Below are 25,925 nucleotides of genomic sequence, written 5' to 3'. Positions count from 1 at the left end.
TTTCCTGGTCACCCACTCAGCCTGTGTGTGAGCCTGGCCTCCATTCCAGGGCCCAGGACAAGGTCCCGTGTGGGCGTGGAGTGAAGCCGGGTGTCATCTTGTCTACGGGCACAGTCTAGGAGACAGCACTGTGCGAAGGCTGCCTCCCCTCCCCAGTGCACCTGGTTTTGCAAAATAACTGATGGGCCTCTGCTTTGTGTAGACTTCTTGTGACATATCAGTTCCCGTGGCCTGATTTTCTGCATCTGCAAAACCGAGAGGCGGGTCCTGGTGTACAGGGGTCCCAGAAGCTGTACTCATGACCCCCGACTCCCTACCCCCTGGGACTCGTCTCTGCCCCCCATCACCTCCATGGAATCAAGCTTTTGTCCTTCCCGCCTCCTTGGTGCCTGGGGCAGCTTCCCTTCCATCCTCAGACCTTTGGTGGACCTTTTGGTCACCCTGCCAACCATCTCCATTTCCCTCTAGGGCAACGGGTCCCACCCAGGTCTGTGCATCTGCCACATTTTGTCCCCAAAGTGCTGACGCTGAGGGAGGTGCAGATGTACATGCAGGGTTGGGGACCCCAGCATCACTGTCACAAACCAGATGCCCACGGGCTCTGCAGGAACACATGGGCTGCAGCTGATGAGAGAGGACACGCCCTGGGCAAATGGCAAGCCGCCCTGAGCTCACAAACTGTCCCCATCGAGGGGGGCAGGCCGGCGGGGCCTCATCTGTGGACATCTGGAGTTTTAAATAAATTGTCCTAATTTTTTAATGTTGGCAACTCAGCAACATGCAGCTAGCTGTCTTTGACTGGTGGGTGCTGGTGGCTAAGTTATTTCCAGTCCTTTCTGCATGGTCAAGTAACCATGACTGTCATTGCATCTCACAAGCTGGGAAACAGATGCACAGGCAGAGCGGGTCACTGGCACCAGATCACGATTTAATAAGCGGCGTTTGAACAAGCCAACCTGGGGCTTTCACCCCTTCCTATGTCAGACCCCGAGTCCTAACAGCTCTGTTTTAATGAACGGCTTCTATGTGCGTGGCGAGTGCACAATATCTTGTGCAAGACCCACAATAGCCCATATTCCTCTCCTTATGTTGGCGGTCAGAGAGAGTGACTTTCCAAGATCTCTCAGCCTCTGTGGAGGTCTAGGACCAACACTCAGGCCCGTCTGCTCCAACGTCCCCGCTCCTTCCGTGCAGCCTGGTTTCTCTCTGAATCCAGTGTCCAGCCTGGGGCCAGGCTCACCAGGGCCATTGGAGATGGTGATGAGGATCTGGAGCTTGGCTTCGGAGGCTGCGGGGCAGGCCTCCCGGGGCAGCCTCCTGGCGTGGGGTTCCATCCAGGGTGGAGGGATGGGCCTGGGTCTGAGCAGCCCCAGGAAGATGTCACTGGGCTCGGTCCCGCTCACTTTTCTGTGGCGAGAGGCACTGCCAGATCCCCCTGTGGAGCATCTCACTGCCGAGGGCGTAGTTGACGGCATTGATCGTGGGCACCGTCTTGGCGACGAGGGCCGGTACCTGTTGTGATAGGGAAGTGCAGAAGACAAGCTTCAGAGCCTCTGCTCCTCTCCCTGGTCCCAACTGGTCACCCTGCCTCCCCCACCCCGCCCTGCAGCCAACTGGTCACCCTGCCTCCCCCACCCCGCCCTGCAGCCACCAGTCACTTGTCCTTCGCTTGATTCTGCAGCCTCTGAGCTGCCTCTGACCAGGTGGCAGATGATGCACAGAAACGCCCTCCTCCCCGGGCACCAGTCTCAGCCCCTGGCCCCAGAGTGTACTGTTCACCATCTGGCTGTCCGTCTCTGTCATCTCACATGAGGCCTAGGCAATGCCAAGCTGCTGCCCTGTGTGGCCCGGGGGACCAGCAAATATGGAGTGTTATGAATGTTCAAAGGAAAAGAGAAAGAGAGAGCCTATCGTGGAGGCCAAAAGCCAGAAAGAGAGATGGGGCAGAACAGAGGCACAAAGATGGAGAGGGGTCTAGCTTTGGGTACTAGAGGGTCTGTACCATCCGAAGCTTGGGGGAGATGGAGGTGGCATCTGCGACGGTCGCGTACAGATACAGGACGGCATAGGGGCCCCAGCAGAGCAGCAGGGTCCTGGCTGGCAGCGTGGTGTTCACCTGGGGAGAAATGGGCACGGGAGGGAGGCGTCCACTTGCTCCAGGTGGCCCGCGGACCAGGCCGGCACTCAGCAGGGCTGCAGGAAGATGCTGAGCCTGCGGAGGAACTTGGGACCAGATGAATCTCTCTTCTGTTTAAGATGCGTGACCCTAAGCCTCTCATTTAAGCTACTTGACCTCAGTTGCCTTGTCTGTAAAGTGGCCCGATAATTCCTGAGTTGCGTGGAGGCGGGGATTGGGGGCCGATAATGAGCTAATGAGCTTCCTGGTCGGGGCTCCTTTTGAGAAACCCTGGGCTCCGTGGGTGTGGCCGTGTGCATGAGGGTCTCGTGGCTGAGCTGCCCTCACACCTCTGTCCCTGACCCAGCTGGTCAGCAGCAGCTGCAGCCACCTGGGGGACAGCCTGTCGTGGGTTCATGGGGGCCACTTTCCGCCCTCGGACATACAACCCGGGCGCCGGCCTGTGGTGCCACCTGGGGCCACCGGGGGCGCACGCCTCGGGATCTAATTTCGGGGCCGGAAGCTGCAGGTTCCTGCTCCCCCTATACACTCGGATGTTAAAGTTCTGACCCTAAAAATCAGCGCCTGTGTTCTCATTGGCCACGCCTCCCTTTAACAAAGAAGGTGACAAGTTGGGACGAGGGTACATTTTTTTCCTGGAATTTTGGATTTTAAAATATACTGACCGGGAGATATTTTTTCTCTTGAATTGTCCCGTTATCAAAAAAAAAAAAAAAAGGTGCTTAGCACAGGTGGGAGGCCCCTCCCGTCGGAGCTGAGGCCGGAGGAGAGCTGACCCCTACGCGGAGAGACTGCCACCTCCTCCGGAAACCGCTCAGCTCGCAGCCGTGGTCCCCGGGAGCGCGCAGCGACCTCTGCTGATGCTGCCCACCTGATGGTTTAAAGTCAACCCGGAAAACAGGGAAAATCCGTGTGGCAGCCGTGTCTCTGGCTAATTGAGCCTCTGATAAATGAGGCGACTTGGAGCACCCAGGCCGGGCAGCGCGGAGGACACCCGGGAGGCGGCGGCGAGCAGGCAAGCACCCAGCCGGGAGCGGGGGACACGATCTGGTCGCGCACAGACAGCATCGCCCTCTGTCTGGGACTCAGAGGAACCTGGGGCTCCAGCTTAAATCGATTTGTTCAGTCCTTTTCCAATTCTCAGAAGAAAAAAAAAAAGTGGCAGATTAAATGTCTCAACAAAGAGAGTGTTTCTTCCGTTCGTTATGATGAACTACTTGGGTGGTGAAGGGGCCGACCCGGGTTTGGATCCGAGTGGGCTGTTACTAGATGTGTGGCTTTTGGTGTATTGCACAGCCAACCCCTTTCAGCCGCAATTTTCTGGTCTGTGACTCAGGGATAACATAAACCCTTTCTTCCTCAGAGATCGATTGCAAGGATGTAATGGCATAATGCACAGTAATATTTATACAATTTTTGAATCTCTGATGCTCATTATGACTCATCTGCTAGAGACTGTCCAGGTGACAAAGTTAAAAGAAAATGGTGACAAGGAAATATTAATGCAGAAGTTCAGAAATGGCCGGGGGCTCATTTTGAAGTGTTGTTTCTCTTGGACAGATGTGGTTGCAGTTGTGGTTTCACGTTGTGGATCACTGCCCGCGCCTGCAACTCAATGAAACATCTCGAAGCAATTTAAAAGCAACATTTAAAAAACGTGACTTCGTGCAACCCTCAAATCCTCGGGAGGCGTGCATGGTGGCCTGCAGGGGGCCCTGGCTCTCCCGGGCTGCGGGGTCTGGGTAAATCTGAGCGTCCTGACCCTTCCTCCCGGGTCTTGGTGATGCCCAGCAATTGGGAGTGTCTGTTCCGTCCCTAACACCCCATGCTCCATGGAAGCTGGATTTTCTCCTGATCGTTGGATCATCTGTGACATCATTCATGTTCCCTGGTGTCCCTCATGGGGACAGGGAGAGCTCATCTGCTCTGGGCGTGGGTCCTTACCTGGAGCTGGCCGGTCTTCCCGAGCTTCTGCTCCATGAGCCGGTAGGATGTGAGTGTGATGAGGAGGGGCAGGAGGAGGTTGAAAAAGGCCATGGTGAGGAGGAAGCTGGTGAAGTTCCTGCAGGCAGAGGGGTAGAGGGTCAGGATCGTCTTTCGGGGGTCATCAGCGGCCCTCGAAGGCCCATCAGACTTTGCTCTGGATGGTCAGATGCGGGAAGTGCTCCTATCAGACAACTGCTCAGAGTGTGGCCGCTCATGGGTCCCCGCTGAACTCCCTTGGGAGCCAGGGAGCGACTCGGTCCTCCTAGAACCTGCCTGCAGGAGCCCGGGGGCAGAGACGAGGGAGAGGCCTCCTTGGTTCATGCTCAGCCTGCTCTCTGTCTGTGCCCCTAGCGTGGAAAACAGCACAGCTTAGCTTGAGAAACATGTTTACCTAATGGAGGAGATGTCAGTGGAGCAAGAGGAAAGATCATTCAAGGAGTGTTCTAGGCATGGGGATTCGAAAGGGCCTGAGGAAGAGACTCGACACTGTGTCACTGAAGAAATCATTGAAGGGACCACAGAAGAGCCTGGGGTTCCAGGTAATGGTCATGAGGAGGCGGAGGCCTGACCAGGAGCAGGTGAGAGTCACAGGGAGGAGATTCCTGTTCCGTGAAGTGGGGACCACGTCACCCTGGCACTGTCCACTAAGTAGGGGTAGGAGGAAGGACTGCCAGAAGGACTGGACAGCGGCTGGGGAAATACCTGCAGAGAGGGCCCTGGACGGACACTGGACAAGACCTAGGGTTCTTAAGTGGATTCCCTGGGAAGCCTGTCATCGGTAGACATGAGTAAACATATGGAACAAACGAATGCAACCTGGCTCTGGCAGAAGCAAGAGGGAGGCTGGACCAGGTGACTACCCCCCACCCAAGGCAGGCTCTAAAGGGTCTCCCTCTGCCCTGGTCTCCCCAGAGCCTTGTGGACGGGGCAGTGCTAGACACGTGCTCCATGATGGTGGGGGCCATCATGCACTCCATCCTGTCTCTCTAGGGTGTGACCCAAGGATTGGCTCACAGCAGACGCTCAAGGAATCTGGAGAGGTGGACTCCATGCCGAGGAGGTCCCTCCCAATGCAAAGACCTTCACATTCTTTGAATCTGTCCAACTAGGGACATGGCTCCTTCTAGAAAATGATGAAGTCAGAGCTGGGACAGCTGACTGTGCTGAAGACCGCAAAGGGGTCGTGGAGCTCAGTGACTAATGACTCACTGGATAATGCCCCATCTTAGGCCCAATTCTATGCCCCAATTTGCATAATATTGCCATCACTTGGGTTGTCTTGGGCTTTCCCCATCCCACTGTTAACTTACAAGTGGGTATCACCACTAAGGAGTTGAGATTGTCCAACAAGGGTTGACACTTCCCCATTTGGATTTTCAGCCGTGACACACTTGTCACAAGAGCTCAAAGCCAAGGTTCCCATAGAAAGGAGGCTGGAAGCTGCTCCTCCCACCTCACCTGTCCCCCTTGGAATAGTCCAGGGTGCAGCACGTCCCCAGCGGCTCATAGTCATAGTGGCCCCAGCCCAAGAGGGGCAGGGCCGCCCAGAAGGCAGAAGACAGCCACACGAAGAACACCAAGAAGACGGCCGTGTTCCACGCCAGTCGGCTGCCTGCGTGGGACAGAGGAGGAGGGTGGCTGAGAGGAAGACAGAGCTTGGCCCAGTGAAAAAGAATGGACTGCAGGGTCACCCAGCATGTCCCTAAACCTCCAGCTCTGATGCTTAACGGCTTAGTGCCTCGGGCAAGTGAAGAGTTTCTCTGACCTCAGTCTTCTCCTCCACAGAGGATTGTTATGAAGAACGGAAGAGATAATGGATGGCGAGGGTCTCCTAGCAGACACTCCATACCATCCCCTTCAGGGGACAGAGGGAAGCAGGGGGTTGCAAAGCTAAGTTAGGGAAGAAGCAGAAGCTCAGGTGAGGACATGGCGGAGGGAGTCAGGTCTGACTTACTGCTGTCCTTAACTCTTGCTCAGAAGCGGACCACCATCTCTGCTTCCAAGGTGCCCCTCAGAGAACTCTGAGCTTGGGAGTCAGGGCCTCACCTCAGTGCTAGTGGCAGAGGCTGGGTCCAGGCGGCATCTTCTGGTGTAAGCGGTCCACTGATGACCTCTCCACTCTCCCTCACTCTGCCCCTCACAGCCTCATCCAGCCCTTCTCAGCCAGCGCCTCCTCCCGGACCCGGCTTCAGAAGACCTTTCCCAGGGGCCTCCTCTGTCGATGGGTTATTTGTCATGGTCCTTTGTGGACGAGACCCTGGGGCAGAGGCCAGGACTCCAGGTGGGGTGCCATCAGCAGAGAAGAGCAGGTCTCTACCCCCTTCATCCTGACACTTTGCTTCCATCGACGCAGCCCCAGATGGCATTTGCTTGGATGTGTCCTGCTATGGATTGAATGTTTATGTCCCCCCAGATTTATATGTTGAAGCCTTCATCCCCGTGCAATGGTATTTGGGGGTGGGGCCTTTGGGAGGTAATTAAGTCATGTAGGTGGAGCCCCCATGATGGGATTGGTGCCCTCATAAGAAGGGACATGAGAGATGCGCTCTCTCTCCTTCATGTGACGACACAGCGAGAAGGCAACCGTCCACAAGCCAGGAAAAGAGCCCGCCCCAGAACCCGGCACGTGAGCTCAGCCTTCCAGCCTCCAGAACTGGGAGAAATACTCTCCTGTTGTTCGAGCTGCCCAGGCTGCAGTATTTTTGTTACAGCGGCCCCAACAGACTAAGATAGCCCCCTAGCTGTGGGCACAGTAGTTAATATCCACCTCGACCCAGGTGTCGTGTCAGCCTTTTCAGCTTTGGAAACAGATGACCAAGGTGGCACGCCCGAGGTCACCCAGTAATGGAGTGATGAGCTCAGACCCTTCCTTAACCCTCCCTGTTTTCACATCCCTCTGCTGGGCACTGAAACACAGAAAGGGCCTTCATCCAGAGGCCCCTGGAACAGCGCTTAGCTGCTCCGTATTAAGGTAGAGAAGCCCATTGGTGTCTGAGAAGGGGTGTGTGTGTGTGTGTGCACGTGTGAGAGTGCGTGTGTGTGTGTGCACATGAGTGTGTGATGGTCCGAGGGGGCTTTGAGGCAGAGCTGGAAGAGGAGTGGTGGGAGAGGACTCTCAGGTCGAGGGGGCAGGATAGGAGTTGGGACAGGATAAGAGCAGAAGCGAGCTTCTGGCCTGGAGGGAGGCGTGTGACTTTGCTGAGGGCACGGGGCTGTGTGTGTCTGTGGCTAGGGCAGATCTGCATTCCCGAGGGGCGATGCTCAGGGCTTGAGGCCCTGCTCGCCATGACCCCACAGCATCCTCTGTGCCAGGCAAATCCACAGCTCGGGACTCCGCACCCAGGAGACAAAGGGCAAGACCACGTCTGCAGGCAGCCAGGCCATACCCAACCCCAGCTCTGCCCCTATGAGCTGTGCGACCCTGGGCAAGCTCCTTCTCTGAGCCTCTGCTTCCCAGTCTGCAAGCTGGGGGTTTGCTGTGAGGGTTAGCTGAGCCGCGGCTCCCCAAAGCCTCTGGTGCGAGTGGGATTCTAGAGGGTCTATGAGTGAACATGTTTTTTATTTTAATGCAGATTAAAATTATAAAAATGTTAAAGTTGAAATCTCAACTTTAACAGATTTCACAGATACTGTTTAAAAGGGGACTAAAGCAGGCATTTAAATGTTTAAAAGTGAGTCCCTTTTAAGAAAAAAAAAATCAAGTAAATAACAGAGCAGGTAGTACACTGATATGGCCAATTAAGAAGGTGGCGTTTGACAACACAGCTTGGGAAATCGAGAGCTAGTGTTCATTAAACCCCGTGGAAGTGTGAAGTACAGGGACACATGCCCAGCTACACACACACACACACACACACACACCGCACCTCTCTGCCTCCCAAAGTGCCTGTCTTCAAGGGCATTTTCTCTATCCGCGATTTCATCTGATTTTCAAAATAAAACTGTGAGGTTGGTTAGAAAGATCATCTTGCAGAGGAGGAGACTAGGGTTCAGAGAGGACCCCTGACTTGCCTGAGACTGCAGCAAAGGCACAGGCAGCCTTTCCAGCGCGTGCCTCAACACCTCTTGTGTCCTCTCCCACCCTCCCTCCTCTCATGAATGCTCACACCCCACACTCGTGCACCCTCACACCCACCCACACTCCCCGTGACTGGGACACACTGAGCAGACCTGCGGCCTGATCACCCTCCCTACGTGGACGTCCTTCCATGCTGGGAGCCCAGAGACCACGACGTACGGGTGCAGTAGTGGTGATAACGTCCCCAGGCGATGGCCGCGCTGCTGCAGATGCTGGCCAGCGCCGTCACAAAGCCCTGGAAGCCATGGGCCTGGCAGCCTTCCGAGCCGTAGGGCCAGCGCCTGTGGAGACACTGGGCACCGGTGACCCCTCCCCTCCGCCCCTGCCCTCCTCCCACACCTGCCAGCCGGCAGCTGGGACAGCACCCTCCTGAATGTTGGCCTGGCTCCTCGGAAGGGGGCTTTGTCATCTGCTCCTCCTATGAGGAAACTGAGGCCTTTGAGACCGAGTCGCTGGCGTGAAGGGTGGAGCTCATGCACGCTCTCAGGCTCAGGGTCCTTCACTGACCTCGGCTGGACCAAAGGGTCTCTCCACCTGTGTGATCAGATGCCTCCAGCACAGGAAATGGAACCCCTGAGCTGGGAGGAGAGCAATGCCTTTACGCTATAGATGGAGAAATCGAAGCTCAGAGAGGAACAGTGACAGAGCCAAGGTCACACAGCAGATGAAGGCAAAGAGGATAGGCCCCAGGCCTCCCAACTCTTGGCCCCATGGGCCAAGGAGGGTGGAAGTTTCAGTTGCCCCCTACCCTGGGCAGGGGCAGCAGGAGATCAGGGCCGGGAACCCTCACTGGCCCAGACCCCATGGACTGGTCAGCCCTGGGCATCCACACCCGGGTGGGCTCCAGCCTCCATCTGTGGTGCCCGAAACCAGAACAGGAATATTCCGTCCGCTTAAGAAAACAATCTTGGGGCCACAGTGGAAGACTGTGGATTGCACAGCAGGAGGTCTGAAACACTTGTGAAAATTCTGTTCGCTTTCAAAAACACTTCTTTAAGGCTTCCTAGGTGCCAGGCATTGTTTTGAGTTATTTACAAATAATAACAAGTCAATACTTCCGATCACCATGAGTGAGGTGATAATATCCAATTTACAGAAGAAGCCAAGAGGCGGAAACAACAAAGCCAGGATTCAGACCCAGAAGCCTGGGCACAGGGCCTGGACTCTTAATTCCTGCAGCCAGCAGGCTCTGTGGGTCTGCTCTGAGCAGCTCCTGTGTTCCAGAATCCGACTGTGGTCCTCCAGGGATGGCCTGGAATTCGGATCTACCATAGCTCAGCCTGCCCACCATCTCCCCTATTGTTGTCTATGGGCAGGAAGGATGCCTCTGGCCTGGCTGTCCAATGCCCAGAGGTCAGGCCCCAGGCTGGGCCCCGGAGCCCAGGGACCGGGGAGGGGCTGGTACCGGAGGAGGCTGGAAGTGGCTGCAACTAGAGCATTCAGGCTGAGCCCGCTGTCCGCCACTGCCAAGCTCAGCACCAGCAGGTGGCTGGGAGTCCGCAGTTCCGGGGTCTTGCAGAAAGAGAGGATGGTCAGGCTGTTGAGGCTGAGACCGGCGAGAGCTGAAAGGAAGGGAGGGGGCTGGCATTGGGGCTGGAGAGGCCCCCCGGGGGCAGAAACAGTGCCTCAGCAACCTCCCCCTTCATGCTCATAACCCTCTCAGTGTAGCCCAGCTCACATCTACGAGGTGGGCTGGCTGTCAGATGCCGAGAGCTGTAAGACGCGCACCCTGCCCTTCACCAACCCAGTCCACCGGGCAGACAGACCAGGAAGAAAACCGATGAAGCGTAGCATGGCTCCTGCCAGAACAGTGACTGGCACAGACAGCTCCTGAGGTCGGAACGTGCCAATCACAGTGCTGAGCACTTTACGCGGATCCTCTCAAGCCGTCTTCCCTGGGTACTGTCCTCTCCACTTACAGTTGGGAAACTGAGGCTCAGAGACGCTAGCTAACTTGTCCTAAGCGCACAGCTGGTAAGTGGTGGAGCTGGGACTCGAACTCAGTTCTTTCAAATTTCAAAATGCCCTCTCCAAGGGCTGTGGGGCAATGTCAGGGGGAGCCTCGGAGAGGAGGAGCCCGAGGAGGAGCTGGGAGCTGCCCAGGACACCAGCAGGGAGCTGAGCCGGAGGGGCATCTCAGGGGGCAGACGGACGGACCGAGCTTGAGCTACTCCTTGTGCTCTCTGAACCTTGACCTCCCCATCGAGAGTAACGAATGGGGAAGGACCCTGACGTCAAAACTCTGAGTGTTTACTAGGAGGACAGTGTGTGGAAGAGCATTCTAGAAAAAGGGAGCAGCATCAAGTGGTAAAATTTCCAGGCGTGTCTGACTGTGAGATGCTGGATTGTGTGGTTCGCAGAAAAGAGGGAAAGGGGCTGGGCCGCCAGACAGCAGTGTCGGGGCCTCCAGGACCAGCCTAGTGGCTGCTCCTCCCTCTCCACTGGCGGCTCTCGTTGGGTGAGAACCTGTGCTGGTTATTTCTCTGGATCTGCTTCGAACAGAGCTGCATTCCCCATCCACCTAGTCTTGGGCCTGCCCAGCTCCAGGGTCTACAGGCCCAGCTCTGGCCTCAGTGAGCATCTTGGGGGTGCTGAGTTGAGGCAGGTACCTCCTGGACCCAGGTAGCCCCGGTGTGGAAATGCTCAGGGCCCGGGGAACGGGGGGTGGTGGAAGTGATGCGCGGCTGGAGAGGATGGCAGTGAATGAACTGAAATGCCCGGTGTCTGTCTAGGCTAGCACTTCATACCCATGATCCCTTCTGACCTTTACCACCACTCACTGGAATGTCAGGGCATCGAGGGTCAGAGAACTCGAGTGACTTGGTGACAGTCACACGGAGAGCAGGTGGCAGAGCTGTGTGTCTTCAGAGCCTACCAGGGGCCTGCTCTTATACCAGATTCCTTGCAGTATTTCCAGGGAGTGGATTAAACTTTCTCCTGGCTGAATGGCCATGAGAAGGCCTGAACCCTGGATCTTGGTCATGCCCTGGGCAGGTGTCTCCCTTGCAAAGTCCCTCCCTCCCTCCCTCACCTTGCCTGGCTTGTCTCCCGGCTCCCAGCCTGCAGGCTGCATTCCACAACTGCTGCTGTCAGAGGTCCCCTTGGGTCTAGGCACAGGAATAGGGTTGGGGGAGCTTTCATTGCCAGCTACACAGCTGCAGCCTGGGTTCTGGGAGCCCCCTGGGTTCCTGCTCCATCCAAGCCCTGCCTGGCTCACCTTCCACCAGCAGCACTGTCCCCACGGCCAGCACCTCTAGCTCCCCGAAGCCGGCGGGCAGGGACCCGGACTCTGCCATCCTCAGCCTTCCTCCCAGCCAGCCCAGCTTCTCTGTGGCTCCCCAAAGCCAGGCCCCTCCCTTTTAAAGGGCCATTCCACGTGCTGGCACATGCAGGTGATTAAGCTATACTTTGGGCTCCTTCTTGCTGCCCCCCCCACCCCTAAATTGTGCTCTTGGCCTGAACAGAAGGAACCCATTCACCAGTGGGACAGTGCAGCCTTTGTGAAAGCAGAATGGAGCCCTGGCTCATTCACTGCAGCCCCATCAGGCTGGATTAAGGTCCCAGCTGCCGAGTGGTGTGCGGTTGAGAGCCGAATTAGTAAGGAGTTGCATAACCAAGGGAGGGACTGGAGCTGCAGCTGTGCCTGAGAACTGAGGAGCCAGGCCCATCCCTGTGTGCAGCTGCTGACAAGCTGGACACCTGTGTGCATGCACGTGTGTGTCCACACGCTCACATGTGTCCTCACAAGCGACGGGGAAAGGATGATGGTTGGGAGGTCATCTGTTGTCATTGAAAGAACCCCGACTGGGACTGGAGACTGAAGGCCTGCTTCTGAATCTGCCACTAACTAGCTACGTGCCCTGGGGTGGCACCACTGGGGTCTTTTCAGGTCCTCCTTTGCAATGAAGCCTCTGTTTCCACGGCCTGTTTAGGTCTTGGTTAGAAGCTTACATCATGGCTGTGGCCTCCGGGGCTGCCCTTCCTGACCCCACACAGCACGTAGGCTACACAAGCATAAACGTCTCCCAGGGTACCGGCTTGAGACAGAGAGGCTGGAGCACGATCAGTGACAGAGCTCATGTTTACTGAGTGCTTGCTGGGGGCCAGGCGCTGTGCTAAGCGATCTTAGGATGACTCCGACAACTCCAGGCATTGGACACCAGCATGCTTTCCATTTCACTTGAGGAAACTGAGGCTCCAAGAAGCGGCCTGAGGTCACGCAAGGATTCATGGATGGAGCTGAAACAAAAGCCCGGTCTCCTGTTCCCTGGGCTCCTGGTCAGGCAGCTCATTCTATTCCGCAAATGTCCGTTTCCCACGCCTTGCCTCTTGCTGGTCCCCACTTATATCCTGAGCACCCCTCAGGGCTGAGCGGACACCCACGTCCTCATGGAGGCCTTCCTTGGTAACCCACTTCCCCCTTTCCCAATTTCGATCTTGTATTACTGGTTAATACAGAAGTCAGGGTTTTTTTGTTTTTTTGTTTTTTTAATGCCTTCAAGATCCCAAAAGACCTCAAGGGAGAAGAGAAAGCAGGATAGGACCGGGAATCAGGGACAGAGTTCAGTGAGGCCGAAGAGAGAAGAGAAGGCATCTCCAATAGGATGAAGGAGGAGAAGGCAGGGATGTGGAAAGTGCAGGGCTGGCCTTTGGTTTGGGGAGGAGGGCGTAGGCGGGAAGCACTGAGCACATCATAGTGGCTGGTTGGAAAGAGCAGAAGGCGCGGGAACAAACATTTCCTGGAAGCCAATATCATCAAGACAGGCCTGCAAAGAGCTAGGCGCTTCCCATGTGCAGGTGTCTGCCTTGGTCACTCCTCACTGGTCTAGGCCTGCCTGGGCCCATGGGTGCGAGGGACTGAGGAACCTTCTGGAAAAGACAGGTAGAGCATGCTGAACCAGAAGCAGAGCCTTGGGGTCCAGTGTGAAGAAGGAATGAGTGTAAGGTGGTGTCTGTGGTGGGAGGAGTTTGGAGGTAGGGAAAAATTGGTGAGCACTGGAAGGTCCTTCTCTAAAGACCCTGAGATCCCACTCTGGGACCTGCCTCGGAGTATGAGGACGGAGGAGAGGGCGCTCTCTGCTCTCACGCAGACCCCTCGTGCCTTCGGCGTTGGTGGGAATGCCCAGAAGAGCTCCACTCCAACAGTTGTGTCGTGGGACTGGGTGTCCATGGGGTACAGCAGCCTAGGAAGATTCACTGCCCATGGGAGACCCTTTGGAGGTCCCCCAGAAATATCTGAATCTTCCCACCTCTTCTGCGAGCAGGTGCTTGTCAGTGCCAGCGAAATCGGATGCTTACTAGGCACGAGAGAGCTTCTGCTCCCAAAGGCTGTCAAGTTCTGGGAATGAACACCCTGAGGAGAGTAATGTTGCTTCCCTTTCTCAGATGAGGACACGGAGGCCAAGAGGGACCACATGTCTCACCCAAGCTCACAGCCTGTGAGTGAAAGAGCTGGCATTTCAATCCAGGCTGGCCTGGCCCCAGAGCTGGGCTCTTTCTAATGCCTTCACTGCTCTCATCTCATTGCATTTTCACAATGAAATAGTGTGGCAGGAGAGAATTCTAATGGCCCTCATCAGAGGCTAGGGTCTGTCTTCATCTTCTCTGAGCCCATCTTCGTCTGTGCAGCCCCAGCCTGGCTGGCATGGGGTGGATTTGCAGGCGGGCAGCCCAGCCGGCCAGCCCAGCAGCCACTTGCCCCTGGGTGGTTGCCCATCTGCCCCGCTTTGCCACGTCCTGGCCTCTCTTGGCCTGGGGCTGATGCTACAGAAGGGGATCCCCCACCCCACCCCCACTCTCAGGACCAGGTGATTCCAGGAAGCAATAAGCCGCTGAGTGCTGCAGCCAGGGCTCCCTCCCTAATCCCCGGACTGTCCTTGTTTATCCAATGGCCTCAGGTGGGGGTGTGGGGGCTGATGAGCCAGTGGGCAGCTGCTGGGCTTGCTGGGCCGGCAGGACAGAGCAGTCCAGGGACAGGCCCCTGCCCGGGCTACAGAGGAGCCAGGAGCCATGAGGGTGGCAGTGGGCATGCTCTGGCTCCTGGCCCTCGGGGGGCACCCCCAAGCCCGGGGCTCCTGTCCTTCTCAGTGCAGCTGCAGCCTCCACGTCATGGGTGATGGCAGCAAGGCCAGGTATGGCACCAGGTGTGTGGGAGAGGTAGCCCAGCCCCCATCACTCTACCAGCTAGGCTGGATTGGATGCAGGGGCCTCAGACCGCGGCCAGGTGAGATCCCCAGGGGTCCTAAGGGGCTGGTCTGTGCTGCATTATCTTCCAGCCAGCAGGGTGTGGCTCTGCCGGGGAGGTACCAGGTACCTTTATACATGGGGATGGGGGTGGGGCAGAGGTGTGCCAGCTCCAGGAGACCCTTGCTGAGTCCTCCTCCAGGATCCTGGTGGAGAGCAACCCCTCCTATGGGCACAGGAAGTCTCCCCTTACCTCTTTCTTTTCCTCTGCTTCCTTCCTTCCTCTCCATCATCCTCTCTATCTCTGCAGCCCCTTCTTTCCCAGGCCTCTTCCATTCTCCTGCCTCACCTCCAATCACATATCAGGTATTTCTTACCACTCCACCCATGAGGGGACCACCTGCCTCCTCATGCTCCCCCCCACCCCCATCACCGCTTTTAGTCTCCTCTGTCCTAGCCCCCAGCAGCCTCAGCCTCAGCCCCTTTCTATGGGCTCCCAAAAGGCCAGGAGTGCCGATTCCCATGGAAGCAAGCCCCTCTCCACCCTCAGCCTCTTCTTGACTTTGCCCATCCCCCGTCTGAGCCTGGGAGCCCCTGCATCTCTCCTCCGCCTTCCACCACTGCGGCTCGTGGTCCCTTGCTCCCTCGCTCTTCCACCACGGGCTCTGCTCTTTTTCCCTTCGGCGGTCTTTCACCCATCTTTCCTCCGACATCTTCAGCTTATCCATTAATGACCCCCTTTGCCTTTGTCAACTTGCTCAAGGATTTCAGCCCTGGCTCAGGGCCTTTCCTGCCATCTTCCCGGCCTTCTGGAATTCCATTCTCCCTTTCTCCCTTGCCTTAGATGGGTGCTGGGGAGCCGCAGATGGTTTCTGATCCAGCGGCAATGTTATCACTGAGACTCTTTCAGTGATCCTGGCAAAGGGTGTCGGGTAATTGGGTGTGAAGGGGAAGCAGAGAATGGAGAGGCGCCTCCAAGGAAGGACACCCCGTATGGACTGAAGTGCGGGGAGAGCTCCATTTTTGGTCCAAATCTCTGATGCTCCAACTCATATAGATCATCTGAGGTGAGGATGCTCTCCCCAAGGGAAGCCCAGAGCCCTGAGCAGGCCAGCAGACAGCCCATGGCCACGGATAATGTGAGCAGGGTGACCAAGAACCTCTCCTGCCACCCGCAGAGAGCACGGGGCTCCAAGTTACACAGCATCAGTGGCCAACCTGGTCCTGGAAACCAAGGCTTCAGTTCTATTTCAGAACTCTTCTCATCTGGTGATGCTGTCACAGGCAGGGACCAGGGGAGGGCTTCTGGTGGCAGGTTAGCTTTGGGATGGAAAGTGAAATTCCAAAGGCAGCTTCCAGGACCCCTAATGTCAGCCAGTGGCCATTCATTCCCTGAAGCCAGAGCCCTCAGCATTGGTTCCACCTGCCTGACAGGCCTACGGCTGATGTGCACCAGCCTGTCTGCATGGAGTGTCCTGTGAGAGGAAGGAGGCCATGAAAGGCCAGGGCTCTGAGCTCCCCAGTGGCCCTAGGCATAGACTGCGCAGTCAGACCAAGGCCCCTTCTGTGTCTCAGATGCCTCCTCAGCCCCCTCTGTAACCAGAGCCTCTCAGAGGGTCCAGTCCTTACATCTGAGCAGCCTGGGTGACCTGTTCCTGCTCCACGCTCCCCTACTGTGAGCGGAGCATGTGCACCTGTGGGTACTGGAGTTGTGTCCCCACATCTAGACAGATGTGTTCCCACGCTCTTTGTGCCCAGTTTGCCTCACCAGGAGTCACACTGTTGGCCCGTGCTGGTCCCTTATTGGTTTCTCTGGTCCCTCCAATGACCGTCTTCTCCCCTTTCCAGGACATCTTCTCCCATCAACTCCCTTCCTCCCACATACATCCAGACCTTCCCCTTGTGACACCCAGCCCTCTAGTATCATTGAAAATATCATTGCCTCCAGTGCTCTTTCTTCCTTAGCTAGACGACAAGCTGTCTGGGGACAGGGGCTGTGGGTCTGATATTCTTCGGAATCTCCACAGCACCCATCACTCAGTAGGGGTCCCACGGGTGTCTGAAGAATATGAGTGGGTGGAAGTAACTGTCCCTTTTGCTGGCACCGTTGATAAGGAAAAACAAGCCCAGACCAGCCGACTTTGAGTCGAGTGTGGAGGGAAGCTGATGGATGCTGGTGGAGCGTGTGTGTTACTCAGGAAGACCAGAGATGAGGCATATGTTATGACATGACCTCCCTCAGCAAAGCGCAGCGTGACCAGCGCCCCCACCTCGTCCAGTGTGCACAGAGCAGCCCCCAGGTGACATGAGCTGCACAGCAAGGCCCTCACGCCCAGCTTCCAAGTTTTATCTTCTCGAGAATCTTTCCCTTTTTGGCTTATGTGGGTGGGACAGCATATAACACAGCCCCGAAGAGTAGGCTCCTTGAAGCCAGCGACTGCTTCCTTCTCTCCCTCTTTCCTCTGCTTTAGTGTCAGACTCAATAGAACAAGGTTTAAGAAATGTCTGTTTGGGCAGAAGGAGCATTGGAAGGAGCTGGTAAGACTGGCCCTGTCTCCTTCTAGTTCTGAGCTGCAGGAGTTTAGGACCGTGGTCCAAGCACTGGCTCCTACAGGTGATGAGTACGTGGAGCTGGCACACACAGTGCCTCATTTACACTCCGAAACCACCCTGTGAGGTGCAGTCTATTATTACGGGAAACGGAGGCAAAGAGAGATTAGGTAATATACTCATGGACACACAGCGGGCAAGCAAGGAGCCCAGATGTGGATCCACCTGCCGGGCTGCAAAGTCCTGGCTCTTACACACCTTGATCCTCTCCTGGTTCCTCAGAGTCAGGAGAGGCTGAGGTGCTAATGCCCTTGGTATATGTTTTAAAAAAATGAAGAAAAGCCAAAATGGTTACAAAAACGGAGGTATACTTTGAGAAAGGACCATGTTTAACACACATATGCCATGTGAGGATGCACAAGATGATCCAGGATTTATGTATCCAAGCGCTGCAGGTAGTATGGGCTGGAAGGGGACATAACAGTTTAAGCTCGAGGTCCTTCAGGCCAGTGACAGAGACGGAACGGCCCTCCAGGGACCCCTGTGACAGGCTCTGGAAGCAAGAACCCCCACAAAGAGCAAACAGTGGGCTGCTTGTGCCCACCCGTCTCCAGGGCTCAGCACAGCGCAGAGCCTGGGTTTAGGGGCCTCCGTTCCGTGCAGACCAGGGGCCTCTGGAAGCGGGGTCGGGTCGACAGGACCCTCACTCATCTCTCCCCATTTCCGTGTCCAGGACGGTGGTGTGCGACGACCCCGACATGACCCTGCCGCCCGCGGCTGTGCCCGCGGACACCTGCCGCCTGCGCGTGGAGCGCACGGCCCTGCGCAGGCTGCCCGGGGCCCCCTTCGCGCCGCTCGGCCGCCTGGAGCAGCTCTGGCTGCCCTACAACGCGCTGGCCGAGCTCAGCGCCCTGGCGCTGCGGGGCTTGCGGCGCCTGCGGGAGCTGCGCCTGCCCGGGAACCGCCTGGCCGCCTTCCCCTGGCCGGCGCTCCGGGACGTGCCCCAGCTGCGCCTGCTGGACCTGCAGGCCAACTGTCTCGCCGCAGTGCCGGCCGAGGCGGCGCGCTTCCTGCGCAACCTCACCTTCCTCGACCTCTCCAGCAACCAGCTGCTGAGGCTCCCGCAGGAGCTGCTCGCCGCCTGGGCGCCCCTGCAGACTGCGCCCTTCCTCCCCGGCCACCGCGCCAGGCTGGTCCTAGGTAAGGGGGCATCCTTCTCTGGGCAACAACTTGCAGAGCCTTGGGGTCTTCGTGAAGTTCCCAGGCCTCTCTGAGTCTGGATTCCTTGGCTGGAAAAGAGCAACCATACCTGCCTTCTGGGTTGGAGTGACGATTGAGTGAGAGGCGCACGTGGGCGGGTGGAGGAGCGCAAGCATCGTCTCACACGGCCACAGTTCAAGTCCCAGCGTTGCCTATGACTACCTGTGCGTTCTGGGGAAAGTTACCTAGCTTCTCTGTGCTTTGGCTCCCTTCTTTAAAGAGAGGATGATAATACCTACCTCAAAAGGTTGGAGTTGTAGGTAAAAAGACAGAGCTTAGCAAGCATTAGGTACATGTGGCAGGTACAGTGATGTGCCATCCAGATGCCCATCAAGGTAGGACTGGCTGCCCAGTTTCTGGGGTCACTTTCGGAAGCAGCCTTCAGTGGTCAGCCCCACTGGGGAGAGCCTCAGCTGCAGAGCAGGCTCTCCCATGGTCACATACCCTTTCTGGGAACCACCCTCATCCAAAGATGCGTCAGGTGGGAGCCCGCTTGGGAGGACTCTGATGGGCTCTTTCAACTCCACAGCCCCTGGGGTTCACTCGGCCCCCATCCCAGGCCCCTGTCTCCTCCCGCTTCCTTCCTTTCTCCCTTAATACAAACCCTGAAGGCTAATCTTCTCAGAGTCAGCTTCTAGTCCAACTTCCAACTGTCTTCAAAGCACTTGAGTCCTCTGCCCCTGCAGCGTCTCTGAGAACGGGGTATTCTCACATGGAAGGTCCTGCTCTTTGCTCACTGGTCCATCCCTACTGGGCATTTGTGTTAGTGTGGCCCTGAGGTTTCCCTGAACTCCTTCTAGCCCCCTCGTAGAACTTGACCCTCCCCACCTCCCAGGGGGGCAATAGTGCAAGGATGATGACCTTTGTTTTACAGGTCAACAAACGTGACCTAGGGTGAGTCAGGGGTGGGTTTGGGCATGGGGCTCCTGTCTTACAGGCTGGTTCTCTTTCCCCTGTCCCATGAGGGGATGGGAACCATGATGGGCTCCTGCAGGGCTGGGTGGTCAGTGGTGGGTGGGGAGAATCAGAAGAGAGACCTCACCTCTTGAGCGGGATGTGCCTGGAGCATGCCGTGGCTCCTGTTGGGTCCGGCACTGGAGTCTGGGGCAATCTCAGAGTGGTTTGGGGCAGCTCCTGCCCTGAGGTCTGGGAGTGTCTCTTGGGACAGACTCTCTGGTCGCCTCACTTCCTAGAAACAAGGCAGGGAACAGCAGGCCCCGTTCCAACTCCATCCACCCTATAGACTTTCTTATCAAATAAAGAACAGTGTATAGTGTAGTACTTATATGGAAAAAATTGTTGTTTATTTGAAAATCAAATTTAACTGGGTGTCCATTTTTTTTTCTATATCTGGTAAGTCTATTCCAACAACCATGTCAGGCAGCCAGGGCAAGGGGTGTTGACCAGGTGTTACAAATAAGGAAAATTAGGTACAAGAGACCGTCCAGGTCACGTGGCCTGGAGCTGGTACCCTGAGACTCCGTTTCCCTTTTTTTTTTTTTTGAGGAAGATTAGCCCTGAGCTAACATCTGCTGCCAATCTTCCTCTTTTTGCTGAGGAAGCCTGGCCCTGAGCTAACATCCGTGCCCATCTTCCTCTACTTTATATGTGGGATGCCTACCACAGCATGGCTTGCCAAGTGGTGCCATGTCCACACCCGGGTTCAGAACCGGTGAACCCCGGGCTGCCAAAGCGGAACTTGTGAACTTAACTGATGTGCCACCGGGCCGGCCCCTCGCCTTTCTATTTCATTGATTCCTTCCTTTTCCTAACAAACCAATGGTTTAACAGATGAACTAGATCTCCTTTCCTGCCCGAGGCGCCTACCTGGCCTGGAGGGTGACAGGTCGGGGCATAACTCATTCTGGAAAATTAATTTTAGTTTTAATTACACAAATTATTCATGAATATATGTAAACATTTAAAATATTACAGAAAAGGCTAAAGACCTTTTTGTCCCCTCTTCTGATTCCAATTCCTTCTCTCCCCCTAAAAGGCAGCCACTATTATGTTTCTTTGCATGTTCCCTATCTTTTATGGTGCATTTACATACACATACTTACTTATATACATGCGCATAGAAATCTTATCATTAAATTTTACATTAAATTTTGTCACATTGTACCTATAAACCAGCACTAACTGGTTCATCCAGCAATAGGTCTTGGAGATCTTTGTAAGTTATTACAAATGGATTGACTTCATTTTTTTAAACTCCTGTATAATACTCCATATTATAGCTATACTACAATTTATTTAGCCACTTCCCCTTTACTGAACCTTCAAATTGTTTCCAGTATTTTATTAACACTTATGATGCCACAGAGAACATTCTTGACAATGCATCCTTGTGCATGCAGACACATGTTTCTCTAGGATAGGAACCGAGAATGGAATTGCTAGGCCGTGGAGTGTGCACCCTGGACTTTTTAAATCAACTGATGGTCGTTAAAGTGGTTGGGCCGATTCTCACCCCACACCGGCAGTGCCTGAGACCATGTATTCGGGTGTTCGCTCTGCAAGTTGCGTGCCTGCCAATGTGCAGGCTCGATTCTGGGTGCTGAAGACACAGGAGAGAACAAGGTAGATGAAAATTATTCCCTCATGAAGCTAATAATTAAAATGGCCAGAATGTTTAGCTTTTGCCAATCCGACGGGTACAACTTTCACTGCCATTTAACTTTGCCGTTTGCTTGAATTCTTTGGGGACTCTGTTGTCACAGGTGAAAGCCAGATCGCTCACCACCAGAGCTGGGTGGTGATGACTCCGGGGGGGGAGCAGGTGTATTGTCAAATGCATTGAACCGGCGACACAGGGTAGCAGCCCCCAGTGGGATGGGGTGAGGGAGCGGGTGGGAGAAGGCACTGTCCCCTCCCAGCCGGTGCTCCAAGGGCCTTGAGAGTCATGGAGATACAAGCAGATCCGGATGCACCCTCCCCAACCCTGGACATTTCCCCTTCCAGATATATCCAATGTATGTATATAAGTATGTAATATGCCATTGATTCTTAGATGCACTATCAAATTCAATAATAATCTTTGGGGGATCGAAAAGATATCATCTTAAATGCATTTATTTTGTATATCAGAAATGCAAACATATAAAAAGGAATGGTGCCTTAGAATTGGGGCCCCACGATACCCCTTTATCTGTTGAAGGGTCTTTGGCAGGGTGGGTGCAGTTATCTGCTTTTGGGTCTGTAACGATGTTCAGGTTGGAGGTACAGACGGCTGTGCTATGACACAGGGTTTGATTTGATGGCCTCCTCACTCCTCTCCTTTTGAGCCTCTGTCAAAGGGACCATGGCTCAGAACAGCCACTCTCATCACTGGGGTGATGCTAAACGTGCCACTTGTTCTGGAAGGGCAGGGGTTGAGGGTCAGGGGTCAGGAAGCATTTCTAGAAATGGATTTTTGGCGTATTGCAATTATTCCTGAAATACTTGCTGCTTGGCCAGTAGCCCGCAGGGACCACACCAAGAATGCAGGAGTAATTGCCACCTGTGTCAGGATGCTGTGTGGCCTACCCAGTGCTCGATGGGACATCTTTATTTATGCTTACAGTGACCGTGAAAGGGAAGTGATGCTATCATTCGAGATGAAGAACAACTAGCTAGACAGGAGCTGGGCCTGGAGGCCACTTAGGCTGACACTGAGCTCAGGACCTGCCTTGTCCTCGCTCTCCAAGGGGGTTGGGAGCCAGGGCTGGGGATGGGAATGGCTCGGCTCACCTCTTGCCTTCCCTGTCACCCCTACAGGGCTACAGGACAACCCTTGGGCGTGTGACTGCCGACTCTATGACCTGGTCCATTTCCTGGAAGGCTGGGCCCCAAACCTGGCCTTCATAGAGGCCAGGCTGAGGTGCGCCAGCCCGCGCAGCCTGGCCGGAGTGGCCTTCAGCCAGCTGGAGCTGAGGAAGTGCCGGAGTCCAGAGGTCCGTCCGGGGGTGGCCAGCATCAGGTCCCCTTTGGGCAGCACTGTGGTGCTACGTTGTGGGGCCACCGGGGTCCCCGGGCCCGAGATGAGCTGGAGGAGGGCCAGCGGGTACCCGCTCAACGGCACAGGTGTGTGAACTACTGGGACTGCTGTGCTGAGATGCCAGACCAGGCCCGGTGGGTCAGCATCCCAAATTGCCAGGGCCAGGTTTGCTGTGGAGGGAGGGGGCTGAGCAAGGCCGCCTACTCCCATTCCTTCTGAGTAGAGTTGGATGGGCTCCGCCTAGAGGCAGGGCATGGGGACAATGGGTTCAAAGATGACCATGACTCTCAGTCTGTCCTATGAGATCCCACCAGCCCCCTATCAAAGACTCCGGGCCCACCCTAAGAGGAACAAAACGCTGGCTTTCGGTAGAAGATCCTCTTAGGATATTGAACATTCATAGTAAGTTTCCCACTTGTAAATATTAAGCCAGTATCACCAGCAGTGGTGATTAACGATCTGTTGAGCTCTTCATGTGTATTATGTGCATGATGTCCTTGAACTTTAAAGAACAAGCAGATTATCCTTATTTTGTGTGTAAGTAAACTGAGGCTCTGGGAGGCTAAATGCCTGGGCTACACCTCACGCTGGTACAAGGAGGAGCTGGGAGTCTAATGCAATCTGGCTGACCCCACAGCCTGTGTGTTTTTTGCCTCGTTGTGTAGACAGAGATGGTTCATCTCTGGCACTGGGTTGCAGGGGTGGGGTGTAGGAGTCACGGGCCACCAACATGCAGAAAGAGGGTTAAGGAGGAATCATTTCTTAGCATCTGACCAGAAAAGCTCACGTCCCTCCCAGCTTTCTTCTGCCTCTCCCTCAACTGGGTTGGCAAGCGTTGTTCTAGGACTGTGGGTTTGAAATCAACTCACAAACAAAATTGTATAAGGATCTCCATATGTCAAACGGAAGGTTGAAGATGCTCTGATTGACGTGGCAGTGCTGCTGGGCAGGGGAGGGGAGAGCACTTCCGGCTGGGCCTCTGCCTCATTTTCACCCCTTGACCCATCCTAGCCCCAAAGCACCTGCCCTGCCCCACCCCACCGGGGTCAGCCCGGAGGAACTCCGGGGCCCGCAGAACACAGCCGGAACATCCCAGATTTGGGAGGCAGATGATCCTTAGGCTCTGCCTTAGCCTGGGGCTCCAGGGAGACCCCAAATTTGAGCCCAGGAGACCTCGATCCCCTTGGCTAATCAAAGAAAAGTTGAATGACTCCCATGTGTTCTCGGGATAACAGAGTCTCCAGCAGAGTGTGCACAGCCCAGGGGCTGTGAACTTGGCCCTGAAAGGGAGCCTGGGGCAGGCGGGCCCATTCCTTCTCCCACATGTGCCTCTTTCCCCCCAGTGCACCAGGAGGTCTCCAGCGATGGCACGAGCTGGACGCTGCTGGGCCTGCCTGCCGTGTCCCCCCTGGACTCTGGAGACTACATCTGCCAGGCCAAGAACTTCCTGGGAGCCTCTGAGACCCTTATCTCCCTGGTTGTCACTGAGCCCCAGACTTCCACAGAACGTAGGGGGAGCCCTGGGGCACTGTGGACAGGTGAGGGGGCGGAAGCTGCTGCCTACAACAACAAGCTGGTGGCCAGGCATGTCCCCCACATCCCTGAGCCTGCTGTCCCGGCCACGGGGCTCCCTGTGCCCAACATGAAGGAGGAGCTGACCCTCCAGCACTTCCAGATGGGTGCCCCAGGAGAGCACTCGGAGGGGCCGGCGGGACCCCAGGAGGCCCGAATGGTGAAGCATCTCAAGGTGGTGGGGGACACATACCACAGTGTGACCTTGGCGTGGAAGGCCCCCCAGGCCAGGAACACAACTGCCTTCAGTGTCCTCTATGCCGTCTATGGGCAGCGTGACATGCGGCGGGTGACGGTGCAGCCCGGGAAGACCAGTGTCACCATCCACGGGCTGGAGCCCAAGACCAAGTACGTGGCCTGCGTCTGCACGCGGGGCTTTGGGCCCCAGAAGGAGCAGTGCGTCATCTTCTCCACTGACGAGGTGGTGGACGCCGAGGCCACCCAGCGGCTCATCAACGTGGTGGTGATCAGCGTGGCCACGGTCATCGCCCTGCCCCTCACGCTGCTCGTCTGCTGCAGCGCTGTCCAGAGGCGCTGCCGCAAGTGCCACACCGGGGGCACCGCCGAGGCCACTGGTGCCTACGTCAACCTGGAGAGGCTCGGCCACAGCGAGGACGGCTCGGAGGAGCTGTCCCGGCACAGCCTCAGCGAAGTCGACAGGCTCCTCTCCGCCCGCTCTAGCCTGGACTCCCAGGCCTTGGGGGCCAGCGGGGGCAGACGGATCAATGAGTACTTCTGCTGAGGGGTGGGCTGCCCCACGCACGCAGATGCCCATGCAGCTGCTCCTGCCCTCTGCTACCCCCACCCCCTCACTTGGACGTCTGAGTTCATGCTGAGCCACAATTACCACTTGGGTACCTGCTCAGTCAGACACTCACACGCAACAACAGATAACACTTATTAAGCACTTACTGCATGCCCAGAAGTGTTCTAAGTGCTTTATATACATTAACTCATTTAATTCTTCTGACAACTCTTTATGGCAGGCACTACTATCCTCCTCGTTTTCCTGGAGAAGAAACAGGGGGATTAAGTAACTGGCCTATATTGGTCAGTTTTTGCTGCATAACAAATAAAAGTAAAATATCAGGGGGATACAGCAACAAGCACTCATTTTCACACAGCCCGCAGGTCTGTGGGTTGCCTGGGGTGGGTCTGCTCCGTCTGTCCTATTTGGGGCCTCAGATGGAGGGTGAGTAGCCACCTGGGGCAGGCTTCTTTTGGGGAGAGGTTTGAGGATATCAGAGGAATGAGCAAAAACATGTGGTGCCTCTTAAGCTCTTGGCTTAGAACTGGCACACTGCCATTTCTGCCCATATTCTATCTGCCAAAGCAAGTCCCATGGCCAAACCCAACTTTAATGAGGCGGGAAGGGACAGTTCTCCCATGGAGGTGATGGTGGGGCAGGAAGTATTTTGCTGAGCAGTGATCTCATCTACCATATTGCCCACAAGGACACCAGTGGAAGTGGCAGCTGTGGAATTTGGACCAGCCAAATGGTCCCAGAGTTGGGAGTCCTTACCACTCCCCTGAACTGCATCTTGATTACATTTATGCTAACTCATAGGCACCCACACATACAGTCTCTCTATGAATCAGCCACCCTTGTATGGTCACATGCATACACACACAGAGACACGCACTGTGCTCTCCCTGTGTCCACTCATCGATTCTAACATTTTTTCTCTGGGTGCCATTCTGCATAGAGATAATCATTTGATTTTCAATAAACTCTAGAGGTTTGGATGATCCCCAAGAGACTACTGCTCATTTACTCTCAGAATATCAGGCTGGAGGGATCTGAGAGACCCTCCATGGCGGGGGGCACAGTATACCCAATGCTGTCTGGCACACTGCTCATCTCTGTCCCCATGGAGCAGCCTTTGTGATTCTTAGGAAGCTTACCTGGTTCCTGAGGGTGTCTCAGAGCCTTTCCGTCACTCAGTAAGCCACTTTAAAGGAGGGTTCCTATTCAGTTTGCTGAAAGATTGGAAACCTCTGAGATGGTGTCTCTGTGCACAGGAGAAGGCAAACTTTCCTAGCAGAAGGGCCGATGTTGTGTCTTGTCTGCAGGACTGAGCTCTAATGTAGGCAGCATCCAGGGCGTTTGGTGCCAAGGCCTTTGAGTAACAACTGAGGAAACTGAGGAACGGCAAGTGATGCAATGAAACAATTTCACT

General features: G+C 55.6%; 2 protein-coding genes across 2 annotated transcripts; one reads left to right on the top strand and one right to left on the bottom strand.

Moving 5' to 3' along the window:
* Window positions 1-1,380: 1,380 nt before the first annotated feature.
* On the bottom strand, window positions 1,381-11,497 carry RGR (retinal G protein coupled receptor). Its single transcript, XM_046650527.1, has 7 exons — window positions 11,419-11,497; window positions 9,607-9,763; window positions 8,361-8,482; window positions 5,582-5,735; window positions 4,082-4,199; window positions 2,003-2,116; window positions 1,381-1,512 (listed from the first exon to the last, which is right to left on the bottom strand). The coding sequence occupies exons 1-7, from the start codon at window positions 11,495-11,497 to the stop codon at window positions 1,381-1,383; spliced, it is 876 nt and encodes a 291-aa protein (XP_046506483.1).
* A 2,713-nt stretch (window positions 11,498-14,210) lies between these two features.
* Window positions 14,211-24,487, top strand: LRIT1 (leucine rich repeat, Ig-like and transmembrane domains 1). Its single transcript, XM_046651962.1, has 4 exons — window positions 14,211-14,332; window positions 17,668-18,134; window positions 21,954-22,259; window positions 23,517-24,487. The coding sequence occupies exons 1-4, from the start codon at window positions 14,211-14,213 to the stop codon at window positions 24,485-24,487; spliced, it is 1,866 nt and encodes a 621-aa protein (XP_046507918.1).
* The last annotated feature ends 1,438 nt before the right edge of the window (window positions 24,488-25,925 follow it).

Source organism: Equus quagga, chromosome 2 (genome assembly GCF_021613505.1).
Source record: "Equus quagga isolate Etosha38 chromosome 2, UCLA_HA_Equagga_1.0, whole genome shotgun sequence".
Lineage (NCBI taxonomy): Eukaryota > Metazoa > Chordata > Mammalia > Perissodactyla > Equidae > Equus > Equus quagga.
The sequence above is the reverse complement of the archived record's forward strand: the minus strand, read 5'-3'. Positions and strand labels throughout refer to the sequence as shown.

Excerpts from the sequence above, each read along its gene's own strand:
- LRIT1 (XM_046651962.1), top strand. The coding sequence starts at position 14,211 with ATGAGGGTGGCAGTGGGCATGCTCTGGCTCCTGGCCCTCGGGGGGCAC. Across the intron at positions 14,333-17,667 it reads GGTGATGGCAGCAAGGCCAG|GACGGTGGTGTGCGACGACC; the intron begins GTATGGCACCAG and ends TTCCGTGTCCAG. Across the intron at positions 18,135-21,953 it reads CCGCGCCAGGCTGGTCCTAG|GGCTACAGGACAACCCTTGG; the intron begins GTAAGGGGGCAT and ends TCACCCCTACAG.
- RGR (XM_046650527.1), bottom strand. The coding sequence starts at position 11,497 with ATGGCAGAGTCCGGGTCCCTGCCCGCCGGCTTCGGGGAGCTAGAGGTG. Across the intron at positions 8,483-9,606 it reads GCCACTTCCAGCCTCCTCCG|GCGCTGGCCCTACGGCTCGG; the intron begins GTACCAGCCCCT and ends GTGTCTCCACAG. Across the intron at positions 4,200-5,581 it reads GACTATTCCAAGGGGGACAG|GAACTTCACCAGCTTCCTCC; the intron begins GTGAGGTGGGAG and ends CTCTGCCTGCAG.